An 18,867-nucleotide genomic window follows, 5' to 3' on the forward strand; every position below is an offset into this window, starting at 1 on the left:
AAACTGAGGAACAGTATTCTTTCAATACATGATTTGTAAGGTATGTTGAACTCATGTTTCTCCAAAATGAAAAAAAAAAAAAACAAAAAACAAAATCTCGATGTTGGGCAGCGCTTTGTGTGGTCGTAAAGCTCAAGTTATCTTCATGAGAATAGAGGATAGACAGAGAACAGAGGAAGTTTGTTAGGCAGCATATCCCACCTGGCTGCTAGCAGGCGAGTCATTTTCACCAAAACCATTTCCAACAGGTATTTACCTACCATAGGATAAATACTTCTGCCAAAAGTTCCACATTTGCGGGAAGTATAATCATCATTAGCACTGGAGATGTTTCTGACACCACTGCTGTCTGAGCTCCTGTGTTCTGCTAAGCCATCAGCAGACACAGAAAACCATGTTTTCATCCTCTTTATGACATCTAGGTACAACCCAAATGGATTTGGTTTGTGTCATCCCTGGTTTTTACACTTAAAAGCCAAACTCGAGCTTTTTAATCCATCGGGCAAATTTACTATCATTAATGTCACTCTCTTCCCACTCCCACACATTTTTCTTATTAAGCGGCGATTAAGCAGGAGCAAAATTTCAGTAAAAGACACCGTCGTCCCAAAATAGGTTCTTTCACATGTTGTGCAATAGGCCAATCCACACACACAGTCGATGTATTTGATTTATTTACAGTTCTGTGCAGAAAGGGGTGCTGGGGGAAAATCCACAAAGCCAGCACAACCACCACCAAAACTCAGTTTATACATTTTAGCAAACAAAGCCATTAATGTTCCTTGGCTACAAGTTTCCTAGTTCTCTTATTAATCAATATTTTATCTCCTATTGGTTAACGATTGTCTCACTTCTCATACCAATTAGTCTACTTGCTCAGTCTTTCTCCTTTTTAAAGTCAGTGGGTTTTTTGGGTCCGTGGTCATGATCTCCCCCTGTCAGAATTACCTTTTACCCAGTCAGAGCTGATTCAACACAGCTGCTGAGTTGTCTTAGTTTCTTCCTTATCTTGGGGCTTCTGCCTAATGACCTGGGGGCCCATTAATTCTACATTCTTTGTGTCCCCTGTCAGTGATACATCTTTCTTCCCAAACTTTGTTAACCTCCCCCTAGGTCTGAGATCTGAAACACATCGAGCCCAAAACCTTGACAAGGTAATTCTACAGACAAGTGATTTGTCTTTCTAACACCTGGACATCAGTTAGAGCTTGTTAGCTGCTCTCTGTTTCACGGATTAGAAACACGGATTAGACTTGAAAGTGTACAAAGATCAGACATCAAAGAACATCCTTTATTAATATTTTTAAATATTTCACGTTTTGCAACAACACTGATGCTTTAAAGCAGCCACGCTCCGCTTCTTTGCTTCTTTGTTTTTTGTGGGTTTGTTGGTTTGGGGTTTGTTTGGGTTTGGGGGGGGGGGGAGGGGAGTTGGTGTGGGGTTTTGCTTTTTTTTTTTTTTTAACTTTTACGACGAAGGCACTTCCGTCGCACGGCGCTGACGCCAGAAGGACGCGCCGGGGCTGCGCGCGGCCCTTTCCCCGCCCGCCGCCGCTGGATCCGCTGCCGGATCCGCCGCTGGATCCGCCGCCATCGGGACCGCGCCGGGGCCGCGCAGGTGAGGGTGGCGCGGGGGGCGCCGGAGCCGCCCCAGGGCGGGTCTCCTGCCCCGCCGACACCCGTCCGCGCTTACCGGGACCCCCCAGCCCCGCCCTGTCGCTGCCGCCGGTTCCGGTGGGGCCGCGTTCCCGCCCCGCCCCGCCCTGGCACTCGCAGCCCCCACTGAGACCCCCGACCCGACCTGGGCCCAGCCGCCGGAGGCGCCTTCCCTTCGCCGAGGCCTGTGCGGGGCAAGGCCGCGAGCCTCAGTGCCTCGCCGTGCGGCTGCTGAGAGGTTTGGGGTTTTTTATTTTCTCTCCCTTCCAGAAGACTAAAAAATGGCGAAGTTTGTGACACCCGTGATCCAGGACAACCCCTCCGGATGGGGCCCGTGTGCTGTGCCCGAGCAGTTCAAGGACATGCCCTACCAGCCGTTCAGCAAAGGGGACCGCCTGGGCAAGGTACCTCGGCCGTGCTGGGCCGCAGCTCTGTGTGCCCTCTGGCCTGCCACCCCTGCACGCTGCCGCTGGTGTTTGCTGCTCTTCACCTCGGCTGCTCCTCTGGCACCCTTTTCAGTGCCTCCTAACACAGGGCATGGCTGTGAACAGCTGTCAGGGTTGGCAAGCAGAGGTGGGAGTCAGAAGGATTAGTTCTGGAGAGCACTGCTTCTGCTGCTTGGAGTCCTGCGTGTACAAAGGCGGAGTTGGGGGGAAATGTTATGTTAGCACTCACTTACTTTGACTGTTTCTGCTTGTCCTTAGGTGGCTGATTGGACAGGAGCCACGTATCAGGATAAGAGATACACGAGTACGTGTTGTCTGGCGGCTGCCGCTGTGGTTTATTTTTTACGAAGTTCTCTTCGAGCGTCGTTCCTGCTTTCATGTCTCACACCCACCCTGTGATTACGTGCACACCTCAGCAAGCCAGGCATCTTAATTTAGGAAGTGTGCTTCACCCTTGGGAGAGCTCTGTGGGGCTCTCCCTGTCCTTGGGGCTTACTCTGGATTTTTGTACTGTCTGATGACCAGGGCTCCTGAGGGAGACTTGCAAGGGGAAAAAGATGCAGGTGTAAGGCAAGAGACCCAACTGAGGCATCAGGCTTAGGTGAAGGCAGTTGAGAGAGAAAGGGGCGAAGTATCAGAGTTTTTTTCTTGGAAGCTTGGTGTCAAGATGCTCTGTTTTGTTTCCAGACAAGTACTCCTCGCAATTTGGTGGCGGTAGCCAATATGCATATTTCCACGAGGAGGATGAGACCAGCTTCCAGCTGGTAGATACGGCACGGACGCAGAAAACGGCATACCAGAGGAACCGCATGCGATTCGCACAGGTAACGTGTTCTCAGAGACAGGCTCAGAGGAGACCTTCGGTAGCACAGAAGTATTTCACGAGTAAAATGTCTTCTTTTTTTTTTCCTTTCCATCATTTTCACAGAGGAATCTTCGGAGAGACAAGGACCGTCGGAACATGCTGCAGTTCAGCATGCAGACGCTGCCAAAGAGTGCCAAGCAGAAGGAGAGGTGAGGCTGCAGAGATGAGTGTACCAGGCTTTGGTTGGAATGCATGAACATGCTGTTGGTAAATTTGCAAACTTACTGTAACAGAACTTGCTGGAGCAAACAGTCATCAGAGGAGAATTTCAGGATGTTTCAAGTCCAGTGTTCTGCTGGTGTCAGCAGTACGTACGGGTGGATTTCAAACAGCTATCTAAGAATTTAGGGGAATTTTTGAGTCCTATTTAGAAAGTAAACATGGCGTTCCAAACAGAGAATATCTTTTCCGAAAAGTACATTGCAGTCTTTAGATACAAAACTTTGTAAAGAGCTCCTCAGAGCAAAGAAGAGGCTTTTTAATGCCTCAGGCATCTTGATCAACAGATGGCTCAGCAAATGTTTCAGCGGCTCAGTGCCTGAAAGCACTGCTCCTCAGGTGGTAGTTTGGAAGTGGAGGAATGGTTGTGGCATACAGGAATAGAGAACTTCTATTCGTGACTTTTCTCACATTTGTCATTTTAGAGATCGTTTGCGCCTACAAAAGAAGTTTCAAAAACAGTTTGGAGTGAGGCAGAAGTGGGACCAAAAATCACAGGTAAACTGACAAGCTTTGTGCCACCGGTGATGGTTTGGTTTTGCTGGCTGCATTCATGGGGCAGCTCCTCTTGCACAAATCCTGATGTGCTGTGTCTCCATTTCTCTCTTTTATCTGTGCTGCCTCTGGCCGCACAGCAGAAACCTCGTGACTCCTCTGTTGAAGTTCGCAGTGACTGGGAGGTGAAGGAGGAGATGGATTTCCCTCGGCTGATGAAAATGCGCTATCTGGAGGTGTCAGAGCCACAGGACATGTGAGTTCCTAAAACAGCCATTTGTTTGCTTCCTGAAGTGACCAGATTTTTGGAAAGCAGGAGGGCAAGGGTCTCCTGGCCTGGTCCCAGTGTTCTCATTGAGGTACCCAAAGCACAGGGAGGTAATGGAACACCCAACAGGCTCTTCAGTCCTGTGCGGTTCATGGGTGGTGTTATCCCTAGGAGGGATGTCAAAATGGTTCTCTTGCCTCTGCAGAGAGTGCTGTGGAGCCCTGGAGTACTATGACAAAGCCTTTGACCGCATTACAACAAGGAATGAGAAGCTCCTGAGGAGCATTAAGCGCATCTTCCATACCGTCACCACTACAGATGACCCAGTTATCCGAAAGGTATGTTTGCTTGTTTGTAAAACCCAGTAGTGTGTTTCTCAGTGTGTGCTGTTGTTGGAGACCAGCTGTCACCATCAGACCAAAGGGCAAAAGTAAAGAAATGTTAGCTGATATCATCATTTTTCTTAGGTCCAAGGCAGAGCTAGATTAATGCAAAGTTAGGAACACTGGCCAAGGAAAAGCTGTCATTCTGGGAGGTCAGGCAGACTGATACTTGTTGGGAAGCAAACTTTTATGTCAAGAGACGTGATTCTTGAGGGTTCTGCTTTTGGAGGTGAGGAAGGCTCAGAGACTTCTTTCTTGTGACCTCACTGGCAATAAAGAGCCATGCATTTTCCAACACACATTTCATAGTGGTTTCTTGCTTTCCCCTTGTGTGGATGAGGGTGGGCCAGGATTGCTGGGTAGTACCTCGTGCTTTGTCTAATAGTTGGTGGGGTACTTACTGGTCCAGCTTCCTCAGAATGGGAGAAGAAATCAGTGATCTGGTTTGCTAGCACTTCTCATCCTGGCTAGGGAAGGGGTATCTGTTCTTACTGCTGAAACAGTTTTCTCCTCCTCTTGTATCCATAGCTGGCCAAGACACAAGGGAATGTGTTTGCCACAGATGCCATCCTGGCCACACTGATGAGCTGCACTCGCTCTGTCTATTCTTGGGACATCATTGTGCAGAGAGTTGGATCCAAGCTTTTCTTTGACAAGAGGGACAACTCAGATTTTGGTGAGGAAAAGTCCTGAAAGAAATTTCTGTTGCAGTAGCTAAAGGGTCTAATTTTCTTTTTGCTTACTTGAGTTTATTCTGCGTCTCAGTGTCCAGACTGAGAGCACTGAACAATCTGATTACTGCAGTACACTTGATAGCTGCGGGGGGAACTTCAGTATTGATCTGCTCCACTGTGTGGCTAGAGACTCACTGAAGCTGACATAGTTTCTCCCCCAAGTATAACCACTTGTGTCTGGTTTTCTTCTCAGACCTCCTGACAGTGAGTGAAACAGCCAATGAACCACCACAGGAAGAGGGCAACTCCTTTAATTCTCCACGCAACCTTGCCATGGAAGCTACCTACATCAATCATAACTTCTCCCAGCAGTGTCTGAGGATGGTAAGGTGGAGCAGTGCTAAATAGTAGGGCCTGTGTTTCAGAGAGTCTTGAAACTTCATTAAGGCTGCTTTAATACAGCACAGAAGGATTTTAATTGACAGTTATGTTACACTGATGTTCTTTCAGTTTTGAAGGAGATGGGATTACTTCTGGTGAGCAGTGTGACTTTGTTGTAGAAAAGTTTTCATGCTTATTTCACACAGAAATCATCTCACTGCCCTTGGTGATGCAGACAGGTTTCTGAGTACACTTACTGAAGCTGAAGTGCCATTACAAGTACTGCTTATAGCACTGTAACTAACATGAACATGAGGCTTCTCATCAGCTGTTTTATGTTTTGGTGTTTTTCTATATAAGGGAAAAACTGTTGCCGTAAAAGAATATTTTTCCGGTAGGGGAGAGCTGTCTCAGGCTTTTTTTCCTAACATGCCCTTCTGTTTTCATCTGCAGGGAAAGGAGAAATATAAGTTTCCTAACCCAAACCCCTTTGTGGAGGATGACATGGATAAAAACGAAGTAGCCTCTGTTGCATACAGGTATGTTGATACTGCTCTGATGCCGAGGTTTGGCAAGGAGGCAGGATGTCTGTGTGATATGGAGGCAAAACAAATTAGGAGTGTTATTGATAGGAGCTTTACCTTGAGAGGGATTTGTGGATAACTTCACAGGGAACAGATAGAGGAGGAAAAGATTCTGCCGAGTGCTTGCATGGATCTGGAAGAGAACAAAGGTCAGAATAACCGGCTGGATTGTTTGTTGGCAGATACCGAAGGTGGAAGCTGGGAGATGATATAGATCTCATTGTCCGCTGTGAACATGATGGAGTGATGACAGGAGCTAATGGAGAAGTGTCATTCATCAACATCAAAACATTGAACGAGTGGGATTCCAGGGTGAGGAAGAACGGGATTCCAAAGCTAGCTCTAACTGCTTCACTGCTGCCTGACATGCCAGGTACAGCAGAGAAGATAAGACAAACATCTGGCGGTGTCCCCTGTGTGTTATGTTCCACCAAAGGAGTATAACTTTGGTGGACAAGCAGTGCTGATGGGATTCTCCCCCAGATGAGATGTAGCTGGTTTTAACGCTCTTGTCTCCAGGTGTTCAGCACAGTGGCCAGTCTGTTCCCATGCTTCCCTCGTGAATTCTTCCCTCACAAACTACCCTTTCTAACCAGTTGGGTAATCCCAGCTTGTCAGGCTGACACTAGTTTTGATTCTCCTCTCAGTATTGCAATGGAGTAGACTGGCGCCAGAAGTTGGACTCCCAGCGAGGAGCTGTGATTGCCACGGAGCTGAAAAATAACAGCTACAAATTAGCCCGCTGGACATGCTGTGCGCTGCTGGCTGGATCAGAGTATCTTAAACTTGGGTAAGGTGGGGTTTTCACACCAAGTGTCTTCAAGGTGCATTTTCCATGATTATGTCTAAATGAAGCATTTATAGAATTAGTAATCATAAAACAACCGAACGCTGGAGTAGCCAAGAAGGGAAAGCTTGTGATGAGCACACCAGCCTTGGTGTGAGCTGCTACCCATCAGCATCAGGCTGATGTGCCCTTGCCGTGGCTGACCTCGTGAGACCCCACACATGTGAAGGGCAGGTGGCCTCTGTGGCTGTCAGCCTGTTTGCTGAGGTCACCAGCAAGGAAAATAAACACAGTGAGTGTGCTGCCTGTGAGGAATCCGATCGAGATCCTCCTCAATGCCCTGTTACTGAGAAATTGGGTGGTGAGGGAGGGTATGGCCACAGCCCTTTTTGAACTGTCAGCTTAAAATCATTTGAGTCTGTGCGGTGGGTAATGAACGGGAGGCATCTGCTGACTCTCTTTTAGTGGTTCTGCAATCCTGGGTTACGCCCTCAGACACAGGACTGATACTTTTGCATATGCTTAATTCCAAACTCCCAGCTAATCATGCTATTGCTTAATTTTTATCTGTGCGACTAATTCTTCTGTATCTTTTTACCACTCCATCCGATTTGGGGATTTCCAGGTGCATTACTGATTGACAGTTCGTAGCCAGGAGATCCTCTTAGCTTTCAGCATTGGAGTATTAGGATTTTTCAGCCCAGAAAACAAAACTAAGATGATCACAGTGCTTTTCTTGCTGCCATTCTTCTGCTGTCTGAGCTTAATTTCCTGATACCCCTCTGGTTTCTTCTTGCCCCCCTAGGTACGTATCCCGTTACCACGTGAAGGACTCTGCCCGCCATGTGATCCTGGGCACGCAGCAGTTCAAGCCAAATGAGTTTGCCAGCCAGATTAATCTGAGCATAGAGAATGCCTGGGGCATCCTGCGATGTGTCATTGACATCTGCATGAAGCTGGATGAGGGGAAGTACCTCATCCTCAAGGACCCCAACAAGCAGGTGATCCGCATCTACAGTTTGCCTGATGGCACCTTCAGCTCTGATGAAGATGAGGAGGATGAAGAGGAAGAAGAGGAAGAGGAAGGTTTGTAGCATACCTGCAGATTTATGCTTCTAAGTGATGTACTGGTCTGGATGAAAAGGGGTGGTCTGTGGTAAAGACCAGAGCCAGAGGATGAGATCTGACCAGTGCAGTGGCAGGAGAGGAGCAAGGCCAGAGAACGTGGTCCCAAGGATGGGACTCAGCTGGAAAGGTGTGGGTGACATTGGGAGTACTCAGTTGGAAGCAAAAAAACCAGAGAGTTGGAAATGCAGATGTTTTGCTTCTGTACAGATACTTAATGAGGACTGATTTTACCAGGGGTAGGGGAGAGAGGTCCCAGATCCAGAACACTGGCTGAGAAAATGAAGCCTGCCAAGGCCTTCATTCAGCAGCCCCAAGATTTGCGGGAGTGGGTGGGTGCTGATTTCTGTTGGTACTGGGATATTTTTTGACTATAGTTTTAGAAATGGCAGTGACTATCAGATGACACATCTAAAACGCGTGGTGATGGAGCACAATTGAGGTAACTCAGTGAAGGCTTTCCTGAAGTGGCTGTTGAAGCAGAGCAATCGCTGGCTAGTCAGCATGGGAGTTTTGGAGGATTGGTGGTGCGCTGTGGACAACAGCTGGTTTTGCTTCACTGCCTAAAACCATCTGCGATCCCTGATACAAGATCTCTGTATGCTTTGTTCAGACAGTGGGACACCATTTATCCTAGGGCTCCTGCTTTTGTGATAATAAAAGTATCTCCCAGCTTCTTAGGCTGTAAACTTGGCATGGCTGCTCTGGATTTTATTATGGAAATGTTAGTTAGGTCTCTGCGTAATTTACTCTGGAATGTAAATTGTGTAATTCCAAATGACCTGTGTGTGGTCTTGGCTGATGGGCAGGCTTGTTGGGAAGGTGGGGTGAGGGAGGGACAGGCAGTTGGAGGTGGGATAAATCTCTCTGAAGTGGCAGCCTTGGTTTTTCGTGTTCCTTGTGGCATTTCCTTGACAGACGTGGTTTATTCTGGGTTTTTGGGTGGTTTTCTTTCCCCAGCTGCATTCGTTTCACTGCTGTTTGTCTTCTGTTTCAGAGGAAGAGAGCTGAATGCTGCAGCCAGCACCGAGGGGCAGCAGTGACAGGCAGCACCGTCCGTGCAGGCGGGCAATGGCTGCACATCGATGATAACCGGGGGGGAATCGAAATAAAGTTGATTTTGCGGAGTGAGGCCGCGCTCTGTGTGTGTGTGGACGTGCCCCGTTCGGGTCCCCCGTGCCCCGGCCCTTCCCGCGCTGCCCCTTTAAGCGCGGTCCGCCCCCGGACACGTGGTGCGCGCGCGGCGGCACCGGCGGCGGGAAGCGGCGGCGGCCGCGTCACATGACGCGCGGGTGCGCACCGCCCCCCCTCGCTCGCCCCCGCAGCGCGCGGGAGGCGGCGCCGTGCCCGCCCCGCCCCGCCCGGGCGGCGGGGGAGAGAGGAGGGAGCGGAGCGGGAGGAGCCCGGAGCGGCAGCAGCGGAGCGGCGGGGGCTCCGTGTCGCAGGTGCGGCCGCGGGCCGGACGGGTCTGCGCGGCCGGCGGAGGCCGCGCGCGTCACGTGCGCCTCGCGCGCCATTGGCGGGGGCGGGGACACCGGGGCCGGGCCGTATTGGCGGGGCAGCGAGGGCAGCGCGGGGCGCCCCGCCGCCCATTGGTTGGTGGGCTTGGGCCGCCCTCTCCCATTGGCTGTTGGGGCGCAGAGGCGCTCGCGGCCGTTAATCCACAGGTGCTGCCCCACCTTCCCACCTGTACGCTGCCACCGGGGGCGCTGTGCGCCCATTGGCTGGGGAACCTGGGGCCCCTTTTGCTATTGGCTGACAGGGGGCAGGGCCCCGCCTCAGCACCCCTGCCCTGGATGGGGACATCATGGCGGCTGGGCCTGGGCAGGGGCAGGTGGGCACTGGCGGGGCCGGGGGTCTCTGGGCAGGGGCAGGTGGGCACTGGTGGGGTCAGGTGTCTCTTGCATGGAGGCTGTAGTCCATGCATCCAAGGTGATGCTTCCCTGGTGCTCTTCCCCGCAGGGGTGGCGGTGCCAGCCCTGCCATGGCCACGTTGGTCTATGGGATGCTCCTGGGGCTGGCCCTGTGTGCACTGAGCAGCACTACTTTCCTCTACCACGACTACTGTGTCATCGGGGCCGGCCCCGCGGGCCTGCAGGCAGCCTATTTCCTCCAGCAAGCCGGGCGGGACTATGTTGTCTTCGAGCGGAGCCATGCACCTGGCAGCTTCTTTGCCCTCTACCCTCGCCACCGCAAGCTCATCAGCATCAACAAGCAGTACACGGGCAAATCCAACAGCGAGTTCAACCTCCGCCACGACTGGAATTCTCTCCTCAGCCATGATAGGCGGCTGCTTTTCCGACACTACTCGCGTGACTTCTTCCCTCACGCTGACACGATGGTGCGTTACCTGGAGGACTTTGCATCCCTGCTGGAGCTGCGGGTTCAGTACAACACAGCCATCATCCACGTGACGCTGGAGAGAAATGAGCAGGCCTGGAATGGCCACTACTTCCTCCTGACTGACCAGGACAGGAAGAACTACAAGTGCAGGTAATGGGCAAACCTGGGGCTCGTCGTGCGGTCATAAAATCACAGGATAAGTTAAATTGGAAGAGACCCATAAAGGCCGTTTTGTTGGGTTGCTCAAAGCCTTGCCCTGTTGAGGCATGAGTATCTCCAGTGATGGAGATTTCACAGCCTCCTAGAGCCTTAACCACCATCACTGGGAAAAACATTTTGTGGGGTCAGCGAGTGGATGAGTGGAATAAGTGCTCCTGGGAAGACGTTGCCTTTCATGAGCAATGCTTTTTGCCTTGAGCAGCTGAAGGCAGGGCAAACATGAACAGGCTGCAATGGCTGTCATGGCAGGGTCCATCCTTGATAGGTAAACTTGAAATCACTTTTGTTTTATCACTAGATAATTGCTGTCTGTGAAAAAAGTAACAGTTGTACTCGTAGCCACCACTTTGTTTATTGAAAATGAGAGTGAGTCAGTGCAGTGACACCTCACTCCCAGGTCTCAGCTCAGAACTGTGTCCCAGCCAAACTGAGCCGTGGGCTGACAGAGCTGGAACACAGAGGGGAACCAGAGGAAAGTGGGGCTGACTATGAGAAATAACCCTCAACACTGCTGGTCCCTGAACTTCCCTTCCCCTCATCATATTTATGCGTGTGTATCCTGTACTGTCATTGAGCTACGTTCCTAAAAACCTAGAAGTTACTCATGTGAACATATGGAGTGTATTTCCCACCTCTCCTGAGAACCTCAGCTCTACGACAGCAGGTCGTGCTGGCTGTCACTTGCCGGTGTGCTGCTGGCAGGCTCGGAGGGGACAGAAGGCAATCCCGGACACCCACGTACTGCAAGCAAGTTGCTTTTTGGAGCTGTGTAATGAAGGCTGGGACAGCAGACAGTGCTGCTCGCCTCAGCTGCCTGGCATTTCCATCTAAGTCACAAACATTTCCCCAAGAATCAAGCAAAAGCTCTTACGGAGAGATATAAAAAGATCACTGTACTCATTTTTGGTGTTAACAATTAGTGATGTTGCTAACATGTTTTTATGACTGGGAGTTACATTTCAAAATATCGAAACCATATCCTGTCTGCCTTAAAAAATACTTCTATCCTGCTCTACTAAAAGGCAACTCAAATTTTAAATCAAAATCATTTTTTATGCATCGTATAACCAACGTGTGGAACTTTAGCATTATATGTATTGTCAGTGAATACATATGAGTAGAACTTGTATTCATGAACAATGGAGTAAGATGTGTATGTACAGTATCCACACTGACTTTTGCTATATATAAGAATATGCCTAGTTGTCCTGAGGAGAGGGAAGAGAGGGGCAGGTCATTAGGTGAAACTGGGTAGAGGTTTCTTTTGAAACCATGGCTTGTGCCACTGGTCCAGCATCACTGTGGGGGGCACATCACATCCATCTTTCACAGCGGGAGGAGGAAGGAGTGCTGAGATGGAGCCCCATTCCTCTAATTCCTGCATTCCCTAGTGCTATCCCTGTTTTTACAGCTCTTTGTTGGTTGCCACTGGGACGTGGGTCCCCAATGTGGTAAACTTCCCTGGCTCAGAATATGTTGAGGGTTACGAGACTGTGTCCATCAACCCGGAGGATTTTGCTGGCCAGACCGTGTTGATCTTGGGACGAGGGAACTCAGCCTTTGAGACAGCAGAGAACATTCTGGGGGTCACGAATTTCATCCACATGGTGAGCCGGTCCCGCGTGCGCCTCTCCTGGGCCACCCACTACGTCGGGGATCTGAGGTAGGAAACTGCTTCTGTTCCTCTTTGTGATGCAGCTGGAGTACAAACAAGGAGAATCACTTCTTTCCCAGGCAACAGGCTGGACTGCACAGGTAGTGCTGCTGTGGTCCTGAGAGGCACAGGGGAAACGTGGGGCCTTCTGTAGGTCTGTGATTTAAAACAATCCAGGTTGCAGTTGCTGAACACAGAAGCATGATGAGAGCTTTTTGGGATCTGTGTGAAATAGAAACACGTCCACTTGGAAACTGTTATCATTAAAAAGTGCTGGCTCTCAAGTTGTTCCTTTGCTTGCAATCACAGAGGAAAGCTGAGAGGTTGGCTACACCCTGCAAGGGCAGCGAGGCTGTGTTACCTGTGCTTTTCCTTTGAGCCCTGAGGCTCTGGGGATAACCTTTACACTGAAGAGGAGTTGGGATGCCTGACAGTTGATCCCATTTTCAGCAGTTAAGACAGAACCTCCCTTCTTTTAGCCCTTCTTATGTTCTCCTGTTTTTCATAGAGCAATTAACAATGGACTGCTGGACACCTACCAGCTGAAATCTCTGGATGGGCTTCTGGAGGGCGACCTGGAAGATCTGGCTATTGTCAAGGACAAAAAAGGAAAGCTGCACATCACACTCCGGTTCTACCTGGAGAATGGGAACATCAGCGCAGGCATCGATTCCATCACCCTCCCGCAGGATGAACTGGACAATTTTGCCACCCGGGCACCTTACGACCGTGTCATCCGCTGCCTGGGCTGGAAGTTTGACTTCTCCATCTATAACAGGTGAGGGAGAACCAGGATCTCCAGGGAAGAAGGTATTTAGACTGAAGGGCCTGAGTAGGGGGGGAAAAGGAAGGGCAGGTCCTCTCCTGGCAGCATTGTTCGGACCTCCATGTGCTCTGAGCTACCTGGTGCTGCAGTCTTTTGTTTACCCTGCAAGTAAGGCTGTGTCCCAGTGGGAGTGTGTTTGTTGCTGCCCTCTGACCAACAGACTCTAAGGCTGAGCAGATGGCAGTGCTGGGACCAGTGACACAGAAAAACTTGTGTCTTTAGAACTTAATATCCTGACCTGCCAGATCACATGGAGAAGGCTAGCAGTGTTTTGGGGTTTTTTTGAAATGAGGATGGTACAGGTGCAGATCACTACAGGAAAGTTTTTTCTGGGGAAAACAAATTTCCTTGAGGATGCAACCTTCACTCCACCTTGGTGCGTCCTGCAGTTGAAAATGATACTGCTAACTTCACTGTCTTCCAGAATTCACTGTCGGTGGCTCAGCCTGGAATTGGATCTTGTCCAGAGCTACCTTGGGATGAGCACCCTTGTCTTCTGAAGATCCTCATTTTAGTAGTAAACCCCACTGAGGGCAGCAGGGGTATGAAGCAAAGTCTTGCAGTGGCTGCAATATAATGTGTATCAGAAACCCTTTTTATTTGCTACCCCCATCCTTCCTGACAGCCTGCTCTTCTCTTTTGCACATCAGATCCCTTAGAATGATGCCAGGAAAAGGGAATATTAAAAAGTATCCTCAGATCAAACCCAGCTATGAGTCCAGAGGCACTCGGGGGCTCTTTGTTCTCGGCACTGCTAGCCATTCTGTTGACTTCAGGAAATCTGCTGGGGGCTTCATCCATGGATTCCGGTATACAAGTGAGTAACTTGGGTGTACAGAAAGGGCAGAGGTGGAAATTGTTCCTCTCTTCAAAGGAACAGTCCATAGCTTACTGCTGGAAAGAGATCACCCTTAGTCTTATTCTGGCAATAACAATGACAAAACACAGTCAAGCTGCAGCTGCAGCTGCATCATCTGAAGTGGAGGAGAAGTGACTTGGGGTCATATCTGAAGTTTTTGGTTGTCTGTCTTTGTTTTGTCTTGTGTCTCTCTTGCCTGTTGTCTGTTATTTATGTAACAATAGATTTCTTTCTGCCAGATGCTCTGCCTCGTGACAGGCTGTGGGTGAGAGGTCTGTGCTGTGGAGTTAAAACCCAGCAGCTGTGGGCTGGAGAGAAAATTTCCTTCTTTATGTGTGTTTGCCCATGCTTATCATTAAAGGACTTTTCAGAAGTAAAGAAGTATACCTGAGGACCCCCCATCCCCTCCCCCACCACTTAGCATCACATCAGCTTTCAGAGGGCGTCTCCACTGCAGTTACCAGCGATTGGGGTGGGAGATCCTGAGCACAGAGGAGCTGTAAAGCTTATTTATTGAGTCCTGCGCTGCAGCAGAGTGATTGGATTTCTTAAAAGCATAAGATTGGATTTTTAACTAAGCTGTCTTTGTTTCTCTCGATGTCTTAGCTCGCGCAGTCCATCGCCTATTGGAAAACCGTCACCATGGTGTCCCCTGGCCATCCACAGTCTACCCTATTACACAGCTGACCAATTCCATCATCAAGCGGGTGAACGAGGCCTCAGGCCTCTACCAGATGTTCAGTGTCCTGGCTGACATCATACTGCTGAGAGAGTGAGTGAGTGAGTGAGTAATTATTCCCAGCACTGCACTCCATCATTTTGTTTCTTTTTCTTTACCATTGCTTCCCATGGTGCCACCACACAGATTGCTGCCTAAGGACGTTACCATCGTGTAGGCAGCCACCTCAGACCTGTACCACTGCCACAACTGGTGCCAGTTACTTCTGCCAGTTACTTCCCTTTCTTAAAGGGCTGGAATGGTCCAGACCTTCCCTCCAGGCTCAGCAATAGAATACTCTTTTACTGTCCCCCGGAAAAGAGTTTCCTTGAGCAGTTCTAATGTAAAGAGGAGTCTCATAATCCAGGAAAATAATGGAGTCTTGTAACAATATCTGCAGTCTTCATAAGCTCTGCATCAAGTCCAGCCCAGATCTGTAATGACCGGAAAAAAAAATTACTATCTGATGGCTTTTTGGCCTTATCCTCACCCAGCTGAGGGTGGGTTGGATCCCAGCTGGCTTTGTCTGGTGGGAAAGTCTGATGGTGTGGTTGCAATTCACAGGAATGCCACAGCATTTGAATACCTGGAAGAGTACCCCATTGGAGTCCTAGCCGAGCTGGAAATGCAGACTGGGAGAAAGGCTCCCAACGGGCTCTTTGTCATCATCATGGAGTATGGGAGGAATTTCTCTGGGGCTGACAAGGATGTCTTCTACTACAACCGTGCCGTGGGAGAAGCACAGCATGCCTGGCAGTCCAACTTTCTACACCCTGTTATTTACTATTACAAACACCTCCCAACAGGTGAGTTTTCCTGCTAGCTATGTGATACAAGCAAAACAGAGAGGGATGAAGATAGTTCAGAGCCAGAGGAGGGGAGGTACCTGAAGGCATTGTTCCCCCTTCTCCATTTCCCTCATGTCCATCCTTTGAGACACCCACCCACCACTGTGTGAGCTGAAAAAGAAGCTGGCAGTTGGCAAGAAGTTTCCATTGGTCAATACAGGGGGTAGGAGGTTGGTACCAGAGACGTCACATTTGAAAATAGGAGCAAACAGACGTGCTGGAAATTTCTCCATTCCCAAAAAGAGGAACACTGCTTCCCTTTGGCTGGCACCCTGTGTGTGTTTTGCAGAGCCTGGCAGATGAAGCTGGGCTGTTGTTGTTTGGCAGTGTTGCTGCCAAAAGAAAGCTTCTCTGTGTGGCCGACCCAGGTCTGAGAGGTCACACAGCCATAGAGGCAGCCAAAGGCAAGGGTTTGAAGAGGAGTGTTATAGCCAGCAAGCAAACACGATCAGAATAGATTTCCTTGGGAAGTGAGTGTGTTGAGTCTTCATCCCCAGAAACCTAGGGTCATGGTCCAGCCTGCCTTGCACAGAAATAAGCATGATGTGTAGCAGCATTAAACACAGCTTAGGCCGTCTGGCAGTCCCTGCCCAGGGGGAACAGGAGTGAAATGACAGGAATGCTGTGAGCGGGGACAGAGGGCAGCTGTGCAGTGGCAGGGCTGTTGAGGACAGAGCTAGCAGAGAGGATTGCAAATGAAAGTAAGGTAGGGATTAAAAGGTCAGGACAAAAGCTGAAACAGCTGTCACAGCTGCTTTCCATTCCTCAAGCTCTTTTTAATGCCATTTTGCTTCTAAGAGACTCCCTTAATGTTCTCTTGGCAGAGCATGAGATGAAACTCCGGCCGCCAGAGTGGCCTCTCCCTCGTCCAGATGCCATCCATCACATTGTGGAGGACTTTCTGACAGACTGGACAGCCCCAAATGCTCACATCCTGCCACTGAGGCGCTTTTTGGAGAACTGCCTCAGCACCGACCTGCGCAGTTTCTTTGCAGGTAATTTGAGCGGCAGGAGGAGAAGGAGGAGGAGGAATGTGAGGGACAAAAGACAGGAAGGATCTCTTCTGCAGATAGCTGAGATCTTCCTGTGGTGAGTTGCTTGTCTCACCATCAGTCACACCTCCTCAGCACAATCCCCAGACAGAAAAAAGTGCCGTTCTGTATGTGTATGTTCCCAAAGAGCCTTTGCTCTTGCTCACCATTAGAAAGAGACTGGCCCAGGCATGCCAGGATTTAGGGAAAGGTATATGAGGTCGGGTTCACTCCCTTTTCTAGCTGCAGCTTTCCTTCTCCATTATCTGAACATTTCTTTGTACTATTGGGTACTAGATCTTATGTACTGGTGATGGGATTGCTTTCCCATGGGAAATGGGAGTGCTGTGGTGTGAGAGCTGAAGACAGCCTCTGCTGCCTCCCTTCCTGGTCTGAAGACTGGTCTGGGAACCTCCTGCAGGAAGCCCACGTGGCAACAGAGAGAAGCAATCCTGTGGTACAAAGAGGATGCCAGATGGACACAACCTCAAATCCAGATCCTTTTTCTCTCAGACTGCAGACTGGAGATCCCTCTCTGAATCTCCTGAGCTCTGCGGAATTAACTCAAATACTGCGCTGCCACCGAGGGCAGGGTTCTGGGTGGGAAAATCCAGTCGTCTTCCCTCGTCCTCTCTGCCTTTTGTTTTGAATGAGTCCTTGATAGTTTATGGGAATTTTTCCCTACAGGGTACTCTCTGCTGAATCTGATTTTTGATCCTTTCCCCTGCAGAGTCCTGTTTCCTGTTTGCCTTCACCCATCAGAAGCTGCCCCCCTTCTGCCAGCAGGGATACATGAGGATGCAGGGGCTCCTGGGCAACGAGGGGCTCCGGCGCCACGCGGTGCAAGCTGGACTACTGCAGGATTACACTCTCACAGATTTTTCGGGTGACAGACCCCCTGACAGCCACGACAGGTCAAGGGACCAGTTGCTGAGAGATCAAGTCATTCCAATTCGTCCACTGCAACATCTAGTCAAGGCCAAGGATGAGCTTTGACCTTTCTTGCTCTACACTGAAACCTAGAGCTGTTGTGACAGTACTGTAACAGAGATCCACAGCAGGATTCTGCCCTTTTCCTGTGCCCTTTTTCCATCCTCATGCCTTCCCCTAATCATGAGTTGCCAAAGACCTGCTCAGATCTTGCTGTTACGAAGAGGACCAACATCTTTTGAAGAATGAGCAACGGGCCAAAATCCAGTGATGCTGAGGCTCCTGCGTTGTCCTTGCAGAGCTCAGAGTTGCCTGAAAGTGGTGTTTGTGTTTATCTGACTGACCAGTATCTGCAGTGACGTACAGAGGTCACAGAAGAGAGTTCAGGAACACCTGGGAAACTTAAAATGTCACGTTCCCCTTTGGAGGTGACCTGCTTGCACCCTGTGGAGCCTGGTGCAGGCTCTCTGGTCCCTGGATGCTATACCCTGTGTATACTTGAAGATTTGTTCCTGCATCGGGTCCCGAAGTGGTACTCTGGGCAAACTTCCAGTATTTTTCTTGCATTTGAGTTAGGGCGGTTGTGTAGCTTCAGTGGGGAGGGGTGTTTTTTAGTTACCATATAGGTCAGATAATTTGTCATTTCCCAGAGAGCACTACAAGGGACCCTTCCCTCCACAGTGGATGAGTAGCTTGCCTGGAATGCCTGGGACACAGAGACTGACACTGACTTCAGCTACACTGTCCTCATGTTTTTCTTCTCCCACACCAGGCAGCCTGGAAGGTTAGCCCTTTGTCTTTTATAAAGCATGACCAGTATTTCTGCTGTTTGCACTATGTCCCATCAAGAAAGTTTGACGTTGTTAAAATGCTCCTTCTCTAATTTATTTCCATTGAGTCACCTTGAGATCCTACAGGGAGTGTCTGGGAGGCTGGCTGCACTTTACTGCTCCCCCTGTCAGCCACATGCACTTGCCTGTCTCCTCCCTGTGGGCTTATTCCATGACCCTGGAGTTGCAAAGCAAGAGCAGTTTTCAGCTTGACCTTATGATATCCCTGTGATTTTTAGGAAATAGAGGAGGGGTGAGAGGGAACAGGCGTTTACCTCCACACATGTTTTCCAACGCCTTAGCTTCTCAAAAAATATACACTTGTGCTTCCAGACTGGAGGGGGCTGTACCTAAAGCTCTCCCAATCCTTTGAATTCAGTTACTGTTTCTGTAAAACCCCAGTTTCTTGGAGAGGCTGGGGAGCAGAAGAGGTGAAGGACATGACAAAGGATTTCTTGCACTCTTTGGGAGTACTGAGCTGTGCTAGCAACGCTGCTGCTTCTGGAAGATCTCACCTGTTCATGTGCAACTGGAGAGGGGAAATAATCACTTCAATCAGCATCCTTCTATGGGCTTTACATCCTATTGCCTCAGCTCCAAGGCCAGACCAGGAATGGCTCTCGTGGCCTGTAGTTGCCTGGGTGATGTTACTACTTGCAACATCCTTGGCACCATGGGCTTTTTATTTTGGAATTGTCCAGGGGAAGAAAAGGGCCTGTGGCTGAA

General features: G+C 49.7%; 2 protein-coding genes across 5 annotated transcripts; both read left to right on the forward strand.

The window, feature by feature from the left end:
- The first annotated feature begins 1,494 nt into the window (after nucleotides 1–1,494).
- EIF3D (eukaryotic translation initiation factor 3 subunit D) lies at nucleotides 1,495–9,015 on the forward strand. Of its 3 annotated transcripts, none has more exons than XM_032688981.1 (15): nucleotides 1,495–1,618; nucleotides 1,927–2,060; nucleotides 2,361–2,406; nucleotides 2,790–2,926; nucleotides 3,031–3,116; nucleotides 3,612–3,684; nucleotides 3,822–3,937; nucleotides 4,155–4,287; nucleotides 4,861–5,008; nucleotides 5,260–5,390; nucleotides 5,841–5,926; nucleotides 6,154–6,283; nucleotides 6,619–6,761; nucleotides 7,564–7,844; nucleotides 8,881–9,015. In XM_032688981.1, the coding sequence occupies exons 2-15, from the start codon at nucleotides 1,938–1,940 to the stop codon at nucleotides 8,892–8,894; spliced, it is 1,647 nt and encodes a 548-aa protein (XP_032544872.1). In that variant the 5' UTR covers nucleotides 1,495–1,618; nucleotides 1,927–1,937; the 3' UTR covers nucleotides 8,895–9,015. The 3 variants fall into 3 exon arrangements, with proteins under 3 accessions (XP_032544872.1, XP_032544874.1, XP_032544873.1); XM_032688983.1 differs by having other exon boundaries at nucleotides 1,520–1,618; nucleotides 3,825–3,937; nucleotides 8,881–8,969; XM_032688982.1 differs by having other exon boundaries at nucleotides 1,603–1,618; nucleotides 1,930–2,060; nucleotides 8,881–8,969.
- A 247-nt stretch (nucleotides 9,016–9,262) lies between these two features.
- Nucleotides 9,263–18,180, forward strand: FOXRED2 (FAD dependent oxidoreductase domain containing 2). 2 transcript variants are annotated; one of them, XM_032689244.1, is made up of 9 exons: nucleotides 9,263–9,328; nucleotides 9,846–10,376; nucleotides 11,857–12,108; nucleotides 12,608–12,877; nucleotides 13,576–13,742; nucleotides 14,391–14,556; nucleotides 15,067–15,308; nucleotides 16,175–16,345; nucleotides 17,112–18,180. In XM_032689244.1, the coding sequence occupies exons 2-9, from the start codon at nucleotides 9,868–9,870 to the stop codon at nucleotides 17,375–17,377; spliced, it is 2,043 nt and encodes a 680-aa protein (XP_032545135.1). In that variant the 5' UTR covers nucleotides 9,263–9,328; nucleotides 9,846–9,867; the 3' UTR covers nucleotides 17,378–18,180. The 2 variants fall into 2 exon arrangements, with proteins under 2 accessions (XP_032545135.1, XP_032545136.1); XM_032689245.1 differs by lacking the exon at nucleotides 9,263–9,328 and adding an exon at nucleotides 9,513–9,550.
- Nucleotides 18,181–18,867: the final 687 nt, after the last annotated feature.

The sequence above is a fragment of the Chiroxiphia lanceolata genome, chromosome 5, assembly GCF_009829145.1.
Source record: "Chiroxiphia lanceolata isolate bChiLan1 chromosome 5, bChiLan1.pri, whole genome shotgun sequence".
Classification (NCBI taxonomy): Eukaryota; Metazoa; Chordata; class Aves; order Passeriformes; family Pipridae; genus Chiroxiphia; species Chiroxiphia lanceolata.

What these genes read in the sequence shown, in the direction of transcription:
- EIF3D (XM_032688981.1), top strand. Translation starts at nt 1,938, where the DNA reads ATGGCGAAGTTTGTGACACCCGTGATCCAGGACAACCCCTCCGGATGG. An exon ending in GTGTCAGAGCCACAGGACAT is followed by an intron (nt 3,938 to 4,154) that starts GTGAGTTCCTAA and finishes TTGCCTCTGCAG; the next exon opens with AGAGTGCTGTGGAGCCCTGG. An exon ending in CCCAGCAGTGTCTGAGGATG is followed by an intron (nt 5,391 to 5,840) that starts GTAAGGTGGAGC and finishes TTTCATCTGCAG; the next exon opens with GGAAAGGAGAAATATAAGTT.
- FOXRED2 (XM_032689244.1), top strand. Translation starts at nt 9,868, where the DNA reads ATGGCCACGTTGGTCTATGGGATGCTCCTGGGGCTGGCCCTGTGTGCA. An exon ending in CCATGGATTCCGGTATACAA is followed by an intron (nt 13,743 to 14,390) that starts GTGAGTAACTTG and finishes TCGATGTCTTAG; the next exon opens with CTCGCGCAGTCCATCGCCTA. An exon ending in CCTGCGCAGTTTCTTTGCAG is followed by an intron (nt 16,346 to 17,111) that starts GTAATTTGAGCG and finishes TTTCCCCTGCAG; the next exon opens with AGTCCTGTTTCCTGTTTGCC.